The sequence below is a fragment of the Anabrus simplex genome, chromosome 7 (assembly GCF_040414725.1).
Source record: "Anabrus simplex isolate iqAnaSimp1 chromosome 7, ASM4041472v1, whole genome shotgun sequence".
Taxonomy (NCBI): Eukaryota; Metazoa; Arthropoda; class Insecta; order Orthoptera; family Tettigoniidae; genus Anabrus; species Anabrus simplex.
Window position 1 is genome coordinate 10,991,727 of NC_090271.1, and position 14,647 is coordinate 11,006,373.

Below are 14,647 nucleotides of genomic sequence, written 5' to 3' on the forward strand. Positions count from 1 at the left end.
GTGAAGAGGGCTCTTCAAAGGCTAGGGGAGACAACCCTCTCGCTATGGGATTAAAGAATATGGGGAACTACTGCCTTGCAGTGAAGAGGGCTCTTCAAAGGCTAGGGGAGACAACCCTCTCCCTGTGGGATTAAAGAATATGGGGAACTACTGCCTTGTGGTGAAGAGGGCTCTTCAAAGGCTAGGGGAGACAACCCTCTCCCTGTGGGATTAAAGAATATGGTGAACCACTGCCTTGTGGTGAAGAGGGCTCTTCAAAGGCTAGGGGAGACAACCCTCTCCCTGTGGGATTAAAGAATATGGGGGAACTACTGCCTTATGGTGAAGAGGGCTCTTCAAAGGCTAGGGGAGACAACCCTCTCCCTGTGGGATTAAAGAATATGGGGAACTACTGCCTTGTGGTGAAGAGGGCTCTTCAAAGGCTAGGGGAGACAACCCTCTCCCTGTGGGATTAAAGAATATGGTGAACCACTGCCTTGTGGTGAAGAGGGCTCTTCAAAGGCTAGGGGAGACAACCCTCTCCCTGTGGGATTAAAGAATATGGGGGAACTACTGCCTTGTGGTGAAGAGGGCTCTTCAAAGGCTAGGGGAGACAACCCTCTCCCTGTGGGATTAAAGAATATGGAGAACCACTGCCTTGTGGTGAAGAGGGCTCTTCAAAGGCTAAGGGAGACAATCCTCTCCCCCCCCCAGGGCAAAGAATATGGGGAACTACTGCCTTGTGGTGAAGAGGGCTCTTCAAAGGCTAAGGGAGACAATCCTCCCCCCCCCCCCGGGGCAAAGAATATGGGGAACCACTGCCTTGCGGTGAAGAGGGCTCTTCAAAGGCTAAGGGAGATGACCCTCTCCCTCTGGGAATGTATTGTATTGTATTGTACTAACCCCTGGGCACAGTGGGCTGCAGTGAGGATCCACTCGGAGCTGATGAGAGATCCTCCACAAAAGCCTGAGGTGTCCAAGACGAGAGCTGCTTGATGAGGGAAGTCTGTTCGGTTTGCAGTCTTGCCTTCAGTGATCCTCCCTTGTGGACGCGTTGGGGCATCCTCTGAAACAGTGTATTCTGCCATTACCTGAAGTGAAAGTGGAATATTGAGAGTGAAAGAACAGTATTAAATAAATAATATACCTTCAGAATGGATGGAAAATGTTCGACAAAACAAATCTTTCAGATACTTGATAATAGCCCAATATTTTGGACAGATACTTCCAGGAGATGAAGGACTTCATCAAGGCTGGACTAAGATGATGGGATGTCTGAAATCGAACACAGTACTGGTTACGAATCAACAACACCAAGGGCTTCCATGAAGAACAAAAGCAGAATGGTGGTTGGATGATGGTTGCCAAGAAAAGAATGTAGCGATTCTGGGCAGCAAAAAAGACTTCTAAAATGAGTAACAGTTATTTAATGTGGACTTTGTATATATATATTTTAAGGTGTATATAGAATCAATTGTATATCTTTTTTGTGTGTGTCAAGTACTTGTACCTAGAGTTGATTGCCAACTGTAGCACCATACGCTGAATAATAATTGTGTCCATCAAGTAAAATAGCTCCATATGACTTTCTTCTTTGCTCTTAATTTCTCTACAAACTGCAGATAACTTGGTGTAGTGGGTGATGGCAGGTGATAATGAAGGCCCTCACATATTAATTCGTACACAAGTCTTGAAGGTGTATATTTCGAGATTTGCTTTCACTTTTCATTTTAAGATGTGGCCATACAATATCCAGACAATACGTGAGCATCGGGGAGACTTTGAGATCAAATCATTTCAGGGATGTTTTGATCGACAGCTTACTCAGATTGTTTATGTTGTTGACGGAAAAGATATCAAATTATGTGATATGGACGTGGAACCTTCGCTTGAGGGAGAACAACACGGATTCAGGAACCCTTGAAGTACTATGGACCTCATTTTTGCCATATGGATACTTACAGAAAAGTATTGGGAACACAGAATATTTTAATTACATTTTTAGACATTGAAAAGACCTATGACATTGCCTGGAACACATCTAGGTGCAAAGTCAAGATGATAAACCAGCTGAGTTGAGATAGGCAGTAGATGAGGTGCCCTGTCACCACTCGAAGTCTGTCGAGAAAGTGCCCTGGTGTTTGCTGTAATGGGGAGAAACAGAAAAACCTGACGGAATGGAACAATATGTTCAATAAATCTGAGATGAAGATGAGTAAAACAAAGACCATCAACAGGGAAGGCAAAAACTCTTGTTGGTTGGAACAAATCACTTCAAGTACCTAAGAAGGCAAGCATAAAACTGTTACAGCCAAGTCAGAAACCTATTCTGGGATTATAAAATACCACAAAAAGCAGAAACATTCATGTACCTGACCTACTTCATACCTACTTGGTTTAGTGGCATGTACTCTACTAAACAATGACTACAGCAGAATTGAGGCAACAGAAATGAGGTTCATTAGAACTATGAATCAAATTACTGAAAAGACAAAATCAGGAATGAAGTAAATAGGAAGGTTGGTCCCTATTATCAATGTAATAACAGTGTGGACCTCCATGACATGGGCACATTATAAGAATGAACAGTGAAAGACCTTCCAGAAAATAGTTTGACCTTACTGTCCAAGGAAGAAAGACTAAGGGGAAGGCCAAGGAAATGCTGGATAGAGAGAATAAAATCAGATGTGAAGAAGAGAGGTCTGAGAAGGGAAGATGCCCTGCTTGTACACCACACTCAAGTTGAAAAATAATAATAATAATATTAATAATAATAATAATAATAATAATAATAATAATAATAATAATAATAATAATAATAATAATAATAATGTGTGGCCTCCAGAGAGGTCTGGTGCAGGTCTTTAGGCAACCTGCGCATCGTGATGAAGACGACACCGAGTCCCTGTGCCAGTGAAATAAACCAATTATGCTTAAAATTCCCTGATGGGAATTGAACCCAACCGAGGACCCCTGTGACCAAAGACCAGCACGCTAACCGTTTAGCCATGGAGCTGGACAAAATAATGATAAATTATTAAGATGTTCCACTTGAAGGGGTTTGTTAATTCCAGCCTGATTTACACTAACATTGATGATACAGATAAAGTGAGCAAATGGTTCGAGAAATATGGCTCTTAATATTTAAATAAATGTCCTACCTCCAGTTGTACCATTTCTTCGTTTTGAAACTTGTTCAGAAAGTGTTGTCATTGTCATTTTTGTTGTGGCATTGCATCTCAAAGGCAGTTGATTTTTCTATGAGCTGATTCAAGATATGTCTGAAAGTTTTTAACCAATTAAAATATGAATACTGCATGTTCAAGCTGGTTTGTCTGGAGCAAAACTGGAGCCTGCAGAACCATTAAAAATGATGCAAAAAGAATACCACATGTCCCAAAGTTCAGAGCATCTACTCATTCGAAAACCTCATTTTTGTTTCTTTCACCATTTTTTATCAAAAATTTCAGTATGATCCCTCTTCAGATCAAACCAAATTGAATGATGGTGGTGATGATGAAATTTGTAAAAATATTTTATTTTGGCTCTTAGTGCCAGGAGTGTCCGGAGACACGTGCCCATAGGCGACCTGTGCATTTGGATGTGGGGTGATGAGGGAGAGGGTGAAACCAGGTGTTGGCTCGTAGCCTAACACCAAGGGATGTGCTCAAAGCAGCCCTTACTCCAAACGAGCACTGCGGAGAGGTTTGGAATTTAATCCAGGCTTTTGGCTCACAATCTAGTGATTGTATCCCACCACCTACCCTACCCTGGTGACCAACATTCTGATGGTGAAACTTTTTCTGACCTACGGGACTCGAACCGCCTAACCACGGTGTCAGACCGTTCGGACTTGACCCCGTAACGATCACCAGTCAGGCTCGTAAAAATAATGATAAATTGTTATGATAATCCACTTGAAGGGGGCAGCCATATTGAATTATCTACATTTGTTCCTTTTACTATGGCTTTAAAAATACATCCTGCATAAGGTGTTCACATTTTGTTTTCCTGAAATGTATGCCTGCACTTTGTACACTAGGGAAGATGGAAACTGCAACACTATGAAGGCTGTGCATGCACTGTGGAGTCAATAAGTCCTGGATTACATCCTCAGGCCCATGCTTGCTGCATTGCGAATGCCTATTTGTCCACGGTTCAGGGCTGCTGAGGTGTGGACCGATCCTGTCTGCGGACCTGGTGGGCCACTAACTTGGAAACCTTCCTAAAGGTGGCTGCAGTGTGAGGCGAGGCATTGTCCTGCTTAAACGTCCCATTTCTAACAGTTATCGTCAACCAATGGATTGAGCACCCTGTCCACATACTGTCAAGCGCTCATTGTGCCCACTGTAATGTCCTGCATGTTTCTCAACAATGGCTTATCTCTCCGGTACCCCATCGGATGATTCTTACAGCCAAGACATGACTGAAGATGACACCATGATCATTCCCAACCTTACGTTTGCTTCACCAACCACTACCTGTCCTGTCGTGGCCACCCTTCCAAACTGTTCCACGTCGAGTTGGTGCCAGAAGTTCGAGCCTGCAGCCATACATGGTGTACCATGGTTATATTTCCGCCAACAAGTGCAGGTATCCCACTCTCACGCAGACCAGTTTTCTGGGCTCTCCCTGCAGCAAACACTCCCTGTGACTACACATCAACTAAGCTGTACTGCGCTTTGCAAATACGACATTCCATGCAAAAAGTACTGCAGCAAGAGACTTGGGTTTTTGAAATATCAGGTACAGTACATTTTAAAATAGCTTCCAAACCTACATGATGTATACTGTTATAGCACATCATGAATTACAAGGCCTACATTTCAACTTTCCTGAGATTGAATGAGGTTTGATTTTCACATACAGGACCTTTGCTGGCATCACCAGAGTATAGTATATGGGCTAAGACCTGCCTCAGTCTTGTCCTTGGCTTTCACAATATGAAGGTGGTTGAAATGAGCGATGCTAATAACGCCATTCCTAATTCAGCCAGTCCCCTGTTGTGAATGGTGTGAAAATGTCACTCATAGGGTCAGTTGATGCATCCATTTCAGTAGGATTGGCAGGCTGATATGTAATAGCAACTTTTGGCTCAGTGAAGAAAGGAACAGGAAACTACCTCACTCCTCATTTACCTTGTGTGCCTCCTCAGTGACATGTAGGCCAATTATTACAGCTGCTGGGAGAGCTATTGAGGAGGACACCACTCTTTGGGCAAATGATATACAAATCACTTATGTTTTTTATGGCATTTCTGAGGTAATCATTAAATGTTAGTTTTATTCTGGAATGGAAAAAATAACCGAATACATCAAGGCTCTTAAGTTTCAGCAGTTTAGTAAATCTGCATTGTCAAATTTAAGGGTGTGACTGATATAGCATTAAGAATTACTATGGTGATGCTGAGGTCCCACAAGAAGCAAGTAGGTACTCAGGTAGTGCAGGTTCAACTGAGATCACAGTTCGTGTACGTTTGCATAACTTTAGGTGCGAGTTTTGAAAAATCATTCCCAAACAATTATGGGAAACTCTGCAAAGTTTTGTGGATATAGTCCATCTCCTGCTTTGAAGAGCAAATTATTGTTGCATCAAATTTATTTATTTTAATGAGGGGAACCTCACCAATGTAATGTAATAAATATATTTTCAGAACATGTTAATAAATTACTAAATTCCTATGACAGTTATTATTGTATTAGCCTTACAACTGTTAAGAAATAAAGACCCTATCTTTAACAGTTTGTTGAGAATATTTTTTGTTAAATTTTGATTGTTGGAAAAATATATTATATACAACATTTAACATAATGAGGACTGTTACAGTGATATCCTGCTGAATTTTCAACCAGTTTATTTTTCTTCAAAATTTTAAAAATACTTTTTCTTTTCTTTTTTCCTGTCTCTCTGATTTTTCATGGAATTCCTGATACAGGAGGTCGTTCTTCCATGATCAATGAGGTGGGTGAGCCACACCACACAAACAATCCAATTGGCCTGGAACTGATATCGTTTACAATTCCATATCTGTAGTATCAATATGGTGGTATTCTCCCCGGTCTACTACCATGCTTGTGATGTGGAATGATGTCACTGTTGTTGGATCAGTTTAAAGATCTTTTCATTTGAGACAGATGAATGACATGACATTCTTCCTGATGCACTATGGCTGGTTAAGAGAACCTTCTCGTGAACAAGATTTCTTTCTCAACATAATGAGACTAATAATACTTACTTAAAACAGGCACTCTTTGGAGACGAGGTGTCAGAGACGATACATCCACACCTATCTTCGTTGAAGCCTAAAAGAGAAATTATTATTGTATGTTAGTAACGGTGCTGTACACAGGGTTGAGGATCAAAGTTGTAAATTTACACCTACAAGAGCTGTTCAACCCTTCATGGGGCCACAGCCATTACACCCCAGTTGCATCAAAGTGAACAGAAGGTTTGTAAGGACGGTTTTACCCACCCTATAAGTGTTATAAAATGACTTCAGTGTACTCCAATATACAAAGCAGTATGCATGTGTTTTAGTTTTTGTCAGTGCTTTCACAATTTTATGTAGCTTGATGTCTTGCTCTTGGCAACAACTTACAACGAGAAGCCCAAGCACGCTGTTAAGGGATGTTCTGGTACAACTCGAAGGCTGCTGGCTAGGAGTTCAATGACTGTAGCAAAAGTAGCTTTGAAGTCCTCCTCTCCTCTATTACGAGGGTCCCAGAACTCTGTTCGTGTGGCTGTTGGTCACAATATTGTGAAGAGTGTTTCCCGTGCTTGCATATAAACATGCGCATGTCACACTGAGGCACTCAGTCTTGGCTTGGCAGCCGTTGAGAATGGAGCTCTCATTGGATGTCACTGCCAATTGCAAAGTGCGTGCAGTTATTCGGTTTTTGAACACAAAAGGTACTGAACCTATTGAAATCCATCACCAATTGACAGAAGTGTATGGGGAGTCATGCATGGATGTCAAAATTTTTGTAAGTGGTGTAGAGAGTTTGCAGCTGTTCGGACTGAAATTCATGACGAACAAAGGAGTGGGAGACTGTCAATTTCCGTTGAGACAGTCGTGAAGGTTGAGCAAATCATGCGTGAAGATTGGCGGATCACCCTGGATGATCTCTGCACTTTGGTTCTTGAGGTTTCCCAAAGCACTGCTCACAGAATTTTAACGGAAAAGTTGAAATACCAGAAGGTGTGCGCAAGATGGGTGCCACGCATGCTGACTGAAGACCACATGCGGCAACGATTTGATTCTTCCTGCGCATTTCTTCAACGCTTTGTAGCCAAACAGGACAACTTTTTGGACTCAATTGTCATGCGTGATGAAACCTGGGTGTTCCACTTTACACCTGAGACCAAGCAACAATCACGCCAGTGGCGGCATCCCTCTTCGCCAAAGCTGCGGAAATTCAAGCAAACACACTCTGCTGGTAAAGTCATGACAACTGTGTTTTAGGATCAAAAAGGGGTATTGTTGGTCGACTTTATGCCCGCTGGGAGGACCACAATTAATGCTGACTGGTACTGTGAGACCCTGAAGAAACTCAGACGGGCAATTCAGAACCGGAGAAGAGGAATGTTGAGCAAGGGCGTAAACAATCTCCATGACAACGATCGCCTGGCAAACTGTTGCTCACCTGCAACAGTTTCAGTGGAACATCATTACCCACCCACCCTATAGTTCCGACTTGGCACCCAGTGACTATCGCTTGTTCCCTAAGTTGAAAAAACATTTGGCTGGAAAGCGATTCAGCACCGACGACGAGGTTCAACACTTCCTGAACAGCATGGCGGCGAGCTGGTATGACATGGGCATACAAAAACTGTCACAGGGTCTACAAAAATGCATCGACCGAAATGGTGATTATGTAGAAAAATAGCTAAATGTTCGAACTGTAAAACGATGTAAACCATTGTAGAAATAAACAGGTCTATGTATTTATAAAAAAACAGGAGACCTTATTTTTGGGATTACCTTCATACAAAAGCTCCTGGTAGGCGATTTGAGCATTCATGGTAAGTTCCACCTACAATTTTAGTTTGATCTCTTCGACTGACTGGAATAATAGTCCGGCTCCATGGCTAAATGGTTAGCGTGCTGGCCTTTGGTCACAGGGGTCTCGGGTTTGATTCCTGGCAGGATAGGCAATTTTAACTATGGTTAATTTCGCCAGCACGGGGGCTGGGTGTATGTCTTGCCTTCATCATCATCATCATCATCATCACCACCACCACCACCACCACCACCACCACGACGTGCAGGTCACCTATGGGCGTCAATATCTGCAGTTGGCAAGAACTAATGCCTCAGTTGTGGTTCTAAGAGCTATCTGTGGTGTGTCCATGTGATGTCCATGTGGTGTTGTTATCTTGTGAATACATTCTGTTACAAGCGATATTAAGTTCATATTTTTTACTATATTTGTGTGCCCTACATGTCCGACATCTTGTTTTCCTACAATCCATCCATAGTAAACACTAGTTAGAGGGGCAATTTATTATTCTTTTGTAAATTCTTTTTTTTTTTTTCTATCACTCTTACTGCCCTAAATGTCAGCCATTTTACACAGCCATGGAAACCACAGTGCAGATGGGAACTCTACCCTACATTTTATACGTTGCCTAGGCCACAGAGCTTAAATTGTTTATTTACACCTTCTGCCCTTACTTAGTCAGCCATCTTTAGAGCGGGGTTTCCATTGCTACACGTCCGTAGGTTTAACCTCATATTACCCTACACGTGACCCCTGGGTGGTGCTAAGAGAGCAACAACATTGGCTGCTGGACCTAAAGCTCTGCTTTGTGGATATCCCAGCAATTCAGAGGAATCATCAACTCAATGTGAGAAAAATGATTAAAATCGTAAATGGCCCTTTTCAGAGCCCCACTGAAAATCATGATCCTACTTTAAACATTCTGCAGCTCAATATCAAAGGAGCAAGTTGACCGAAAAGTGACTATCTAACAAAAATACTGACTAACCACAAGGTGAATATTGTTCTACTGCAAGAGACCCATTGTGGCTTTATGCCAGATGTAGGATTCCCAGATAAAATCTGCTCAGTGCCACGTTTCATAGACAGTACGGAACAACAACATATGTAAAAAATGATATAGAGGAAGCTGAAATAATAAGCACAAATACTGATAAAAACATGTTTTGCTCTAAAACAACGTTTGCAAATACAGAAATTGTAAACATCTACAAACCACCTTGTCAACCTTGGAGCCTAAACAAGACCATCCTGAATATACAGCACCTAGCCATAATCCTTGGTGATTTTAACAGTCAGAACACTAAATGGGGTTATAACTATACCAACAAAGAGGGACAAGATGTGTCTGAATGGGCTGATGCCGATGATCTTTTTCTATTGTTTGATGCCAAAGAAAAGGGCTCCTTCCACTCTACCAGATGGAATAAGGACTATAACCCTGATCTGTGTTTTGTATCAAGAGACTCTCTTGGAAGACCTCTACACTGCACTAGGAAAATTCTGAACAACTTTCCCCGAAGCCAACACAGACCAATGCTTGTCAAAGTCGGCCTGGAAATACCTGCCATCAGATCAGTCCCACTTCCGCGCTGGAATTTTTCCAAAGCCAACTGGTCTAAATTCACCAGCGAACTGGAACATAATGTACAGTGGATTCCTCCTACAACAGGAAATTACGAGCGCTTTGTCAAACTAACATCCGCCATCACGAAAACGCATATCCCAAGAGGATACAGGAAGGGTTATATTCCTGGACGGAACCCAAAATGCAAAGAGCTATACGATGAATATATGCTCAGTAGTGACCCTGAAATTGCAGATGAACTGATTCAGTCTCTAGATTCATCTACAAAAGAAAAATGGTTCAATCTCATGGAAAATATGAGTTTTCAACATTCCAGTCAAAAAGCAAGGTCACTTCTAAGGAAACTTGGCAACAGCACTCCCGAATTCGGTCCCAAGAGCTCTAAGATAAAACTAAATGAGGTGGCAAACAGATTAGTTAGCCTGACAAGAAAACCTGTCGACACAAAGAAGAAAGAGTCAAAAAGAATTCAACAAGAGCTAAAATCGAGGATAACCCAGGCCAAAGCAGTCTCTCAGTTTTCCTCTGATTTCACAGCTGCTGAGATCTCAACTGCGCTAAAAGAAATAAAGTCAGGAAAAGCAGCTGGAATGGATGGAATATACCCAAAATTCCTTATACATACATTGTGGCCCTCGAACAACCAAATGGCTTGCCAAATTTTACAGCAATATCTTACATGTTGGACAACTACCATCAATACTCAAAAGAACAAAAATAGCAGCAATCCTTAAACCAGGGAAAAGTGGAGACAGTGCAGAAGATTACAGACCCATAGCCCTTTTAAATGTCTGCTACAAACTACTGGAGAGAGTAATATACAATAGAATCTCAGCCAAAATCCTAGAGCACATACCACTTGAACAAGCTGGCTTCAGACCAAGCCGCAGCTGTACCGACCAGGTGTTAGCCCTAACCACCCATACTGAGAGAGGATTTCAAGATCGAAAGAAGACCGTTGCAGTGTTCGTGGATCTGTCATCAGCTTATGACACAGTCTGGCGAAAGGGAATGATCCTCAAATTCCTGAAGTTAATCCCTTGTAAGACGCTTCCCACCCTGCTGAATAATATGTTGGCTAATAGAATGATTGAAGTACACCTACACGGCAACATAAGTAAAACTTACAAACTGAGTGACGGATTACCACAGGGATCGGTACTGGCCCCATTGCTCTTCAACCTATATACAGCAGATCTACCTTCAACTAATGCTAGGAAGTTTATATACGCTGACGACATCTGTTTGGCAGCCCAGTCTGGTGATTTTGCTGGAGCAGAAACCACACTCACTAAAGATCTCTGCAGAATTGATAATTATTTTAAAACCTGGCGACTGAAACCAAACATAACAAAAACAGAGGTCAGCTGCTTTCATTTGAGCAACAGACAAGCCAGTTATGTCCCTCAGGTTCAATTCAGAGGTCATATACTGAAGTTCAATCCTCATCCAAAATATCTAGGTGTTACCTTGGATCGATCCTTGACTTACAGCGAACATGTACGCAAAACATCTGCCAAGATCAAAACCCGCAATAACATCCTGCACAAACTCACAGGAACAAGCTGGGGCCCATCTGCATCCACCCTCCGAACTACAGTACTTGTGTTAGTATACCCAGTAGCCGAATACTGCTGCCCAGTATGGCTCAACAGTGCCCATACAAAGAAGATAGACACTCAGTTAAACGATACAATGAGGACTATATCAGGAACCATCCAATCCACACCTTTGGATTGGTTACCAGTTCTTTCAAATATTCCACCTCCTCATCTCCGAAGACAAATGGCACTGAAGAAAGAATGGCTTAAATGCTGTGACAATCCTCTCCTACCAATGCATCAAGACTGCTTACATGAAGATCTCAGGCTGAAATCTACGAACCCTTCTTGGTTACTAGAAAAGAGGCTAGCCCAAGATGAATTTCATACTAACACTGCCTGGCGCGATGGGTGGGCAGCTTCAAACCCTGACAGATTAGGTCTAATTTCGGATCCAGTTATGCAACCTCCTGGTTTCAACTTACCCAGAAAAATCTGGTCATCACTTAATCGGATCAGAACTCAACATGGCAGATGCAACTTCTGGAAACACAAGTGGAAGATTAGGTACCAGTGAGCCTTATTGCGACTGCTCTGACGTGCCTCAGACCGTTCAACATATCGTCACAGAGTGCCCACTCCGAAGATTCAGTGGGACAATAAAAGACATCCACGAGGCCAGTGATGAAGGTGTGAGTTGGATAACAAAACTGGACATTCAGCTTTAGCAGCAATGCAGATATTTGTAAATATTCAAATTGTAACAATGTATCCTCATGCCATACGAAATATATATATCATCATTTGACGATGAATGTCAGTTTGGAGAATATAAAAGATGTGGTGGGGCTAGATCAGATGAGTATGGTGGATGGGGAAGCACCAGTGATGCATCAGCTGGCGTGTTGTCATGGTGGAGGCTCCACAACTCTGGTCTTTTTCTCCTGATATTTTCTCTGAAACACCTCAAGAATACCAGCGGTTCACTGTTTGACTCTCAGGTAGGAACACTACGTCAACAACACTATCATCTTCAGCATCATTTGCCATGCTTTTCTTGATCTCAGCAAATTGTTTCCACTCTACTGTGAACATCTGCTTGACATACTTTACAAGCTCCTAAACTGCTGACCGATAATTAAATGTCTCACAAATATGCACGAAATACAACTTTTTGGAATCCTCTAAGACTTCACATTTACGTCGTATTTTTCAAAGTCCAGTTACTTTTTGGAGAGGCTTGATCAACCTCGTATACTGGTGATGTTGGAGAGGAAAAGGGTGTCTACAATTTTGTCAATGAAGAATTGGGCTCGACAAAATTATAATCTTCCTCCGGAGTCACTAAGCAACGACCTGTCCAGGAGAAACAGCGGATCAGCCTGTATGGAGCCTTGCTGACAAGTGGGGTCCATGGCTTAATGGGATGTTTGCCATATCCGAACCCTACTATCAACTGGAACAATGATTCAGTCCTCAAGAGTTCAGTTAGGGACGTGACGTGTCCAGGTGAGACACTGTACCCCGTGTCGTGGTGTTAACAAGGGCACTCTGGTACGTCTTCTGCTCCCATATCCCACTGACGTTAAAGAACTCTGCACCGACCTGCTAGATATACATCCTGCATTGAATGTGGATAAGGCATGAGCTGGTGTGGCTTGCCTGTTACGAAAAACGAATGTAGCCAGATGCCGTTAAACATTCGCGGTCGGCCACTAACCTGCCATGACCAGCACAGACGGTGATAACTAGACATGGGATCTTCAGGTATTTACCTATTGTTTTCCGTAAGACCCTACCAAGACTATCTGCGACAATTATCCCCATTTCGTACATACCGCCTCACTAAAAGAAATTTTATAGTGACTAGACGCGCCTATTTCGATGTTGCGACCTATTACGAACCTATTTTCACTTTAAATCTTATACATTTCATAAAATAAACTAATATTATTCCTTGATTATATAATTAAGGTGCCGTGAGAGACAACCTTGGAACCAGGAATTTGTGCGTCTCCCCGTTACGCACGACACTGTGTAGCAGAAAAAATTAGAAATGATTTCCCAAAAGTGAATGATTTAATTCCTTCAGTAAATAAGGAAGTATTTTCAAAATCAAGTACTAGAATTGCCGCCTCCAGAACCTGTTTTAACAAGGTGGTCACAGAGTGAGACAGTTTCTCAGAAGATGGCCCATAGTGTACTACAACTAAGGGATCACTGTCTACAAAAGCAGATTGTGAGATGAAAATATTCAAACTAATCCTGTCCAGACGTAAACTTATGTTGTTAACAGTGGCGAAGCTAGGGGGGAATCTAAGAGTCTCAGATTCCCCAGACGAAATAGAATAATAAATTATTGATATAAGACACGAAAATTATGTCTAATAAACTTAATAGACTTCACGGCTCTCCGATCTGCCGCGCTACTCGCAGAGCACTGAGCCTAGCCTTTGAGTCTGGCTTCGGCCAGACTCTTACCTTTCTGCTAGCGGGCGGGGCTTGTGCTGGTTGCTATGACAACGTATGACGTCATGCAGTGGTAAGTGCTCGCTTTGAAATCTAGCTAGGAGTCTATAAGTGCTATTAAAACAATGTGCGTGTTCTGACAGCTCTCAGCGTGGTAGTAGGAGGTGGCAGTTACTATGGCAACCAGTACACGCCTCCCGTTTCAGCCAATCGCAGCTCGACATGCACTCTCTCCTTTCCTACCCCCGCTGTCTTACAGCTTCGAGAGGCGGTCGGTCCGAGTTCCACGTTGCCAATATAGTATAACGCAGCACATGTGGCTGGGCTAACAATGTCTACTTTGAGTGACATCATTCTCTGTATAGTGTGTTTTTGAAATCAGCTAAATATTATAGTGCTGTTGTGTTCGTGTTAATAAGTGTATCGTTATCGAGGCTGGCGTTCTAGTGTAGTGTAAATTTTAGTATTGTGTAGTATAGTGTCATTTTAACACCATCTCATTTACTGAACTCAAAATGTTGCAACCCGTTCAGAGCGCCGCTAAACGACAACGAGGGCGACCTAGAATCATTCGCCTAGAAAAAAGGCAAGGGTAATGGGGAGGCATGGCTTCGCTATTCGTGGTCAAGCTCGCGATATGGTATGTGCCTTACGGGAATATTTTGAGGCTGAAAGGGAAAATGGAGGCCCACTGACAGACGTTAACAAAGTTGTAGAAAGAACAGCAGCAGCTTTAAAAATTTCTGAAGCTACAGTAATTAGAATAGGGAAAGAAAAAGAAAAGAAAGAAAAGGAGCCTTGGGAAGAAGGTGAAGGGGAAAGAGAGGGAGTGGATGTATCTGGACCATCACATGACGGGTTATCAACACCGGGCAAAACCCGACACTATGACAAACGTGTGACCAGTATGGATGGTTTCCAGGAAGGAGCAATTCGACGGCATATTCTGTATATGCCTATTACAAGAGAAAGGAACACCCAACACTACGAAAACTACATAAGAGTCTTAGAGAAGATAAATTGTTTTTTGGTAGTGCGTCTTCCCTTCGAATCTCCCTTCATAAGTTAGG

At 42.4% G+C, this 14,647-nt stretch overlaps 1 protein-coding gene across 1 annotated transcript in view; it reads right to left on the minus strand.

Annotated features, from left to right (window-relative positions):
• LOC137501562 (brachyurin-like) overlaps window positions 1-14,647 on the minus strand; it is a 53,205-nt gene that overhangs the window by 17,548 nt on the left and 21,010 nt on the right. The window contains exons 2-3 of the mRNA XM_068228764.1: window positions 6,215-6,281; window positions 883-1,045 (exon numbers count right to left, since the gene is read on the minus strand). Of these exons, the coding sequence (XP_068084865.1) occupies window positions 883-1,045; window positions 6,215-6,281 (230 nt within the window). The remainder of the gene's footprint in view (window positions 1-882; window positions 1,046-6,214; window positions 6,282-14,647) is intronic.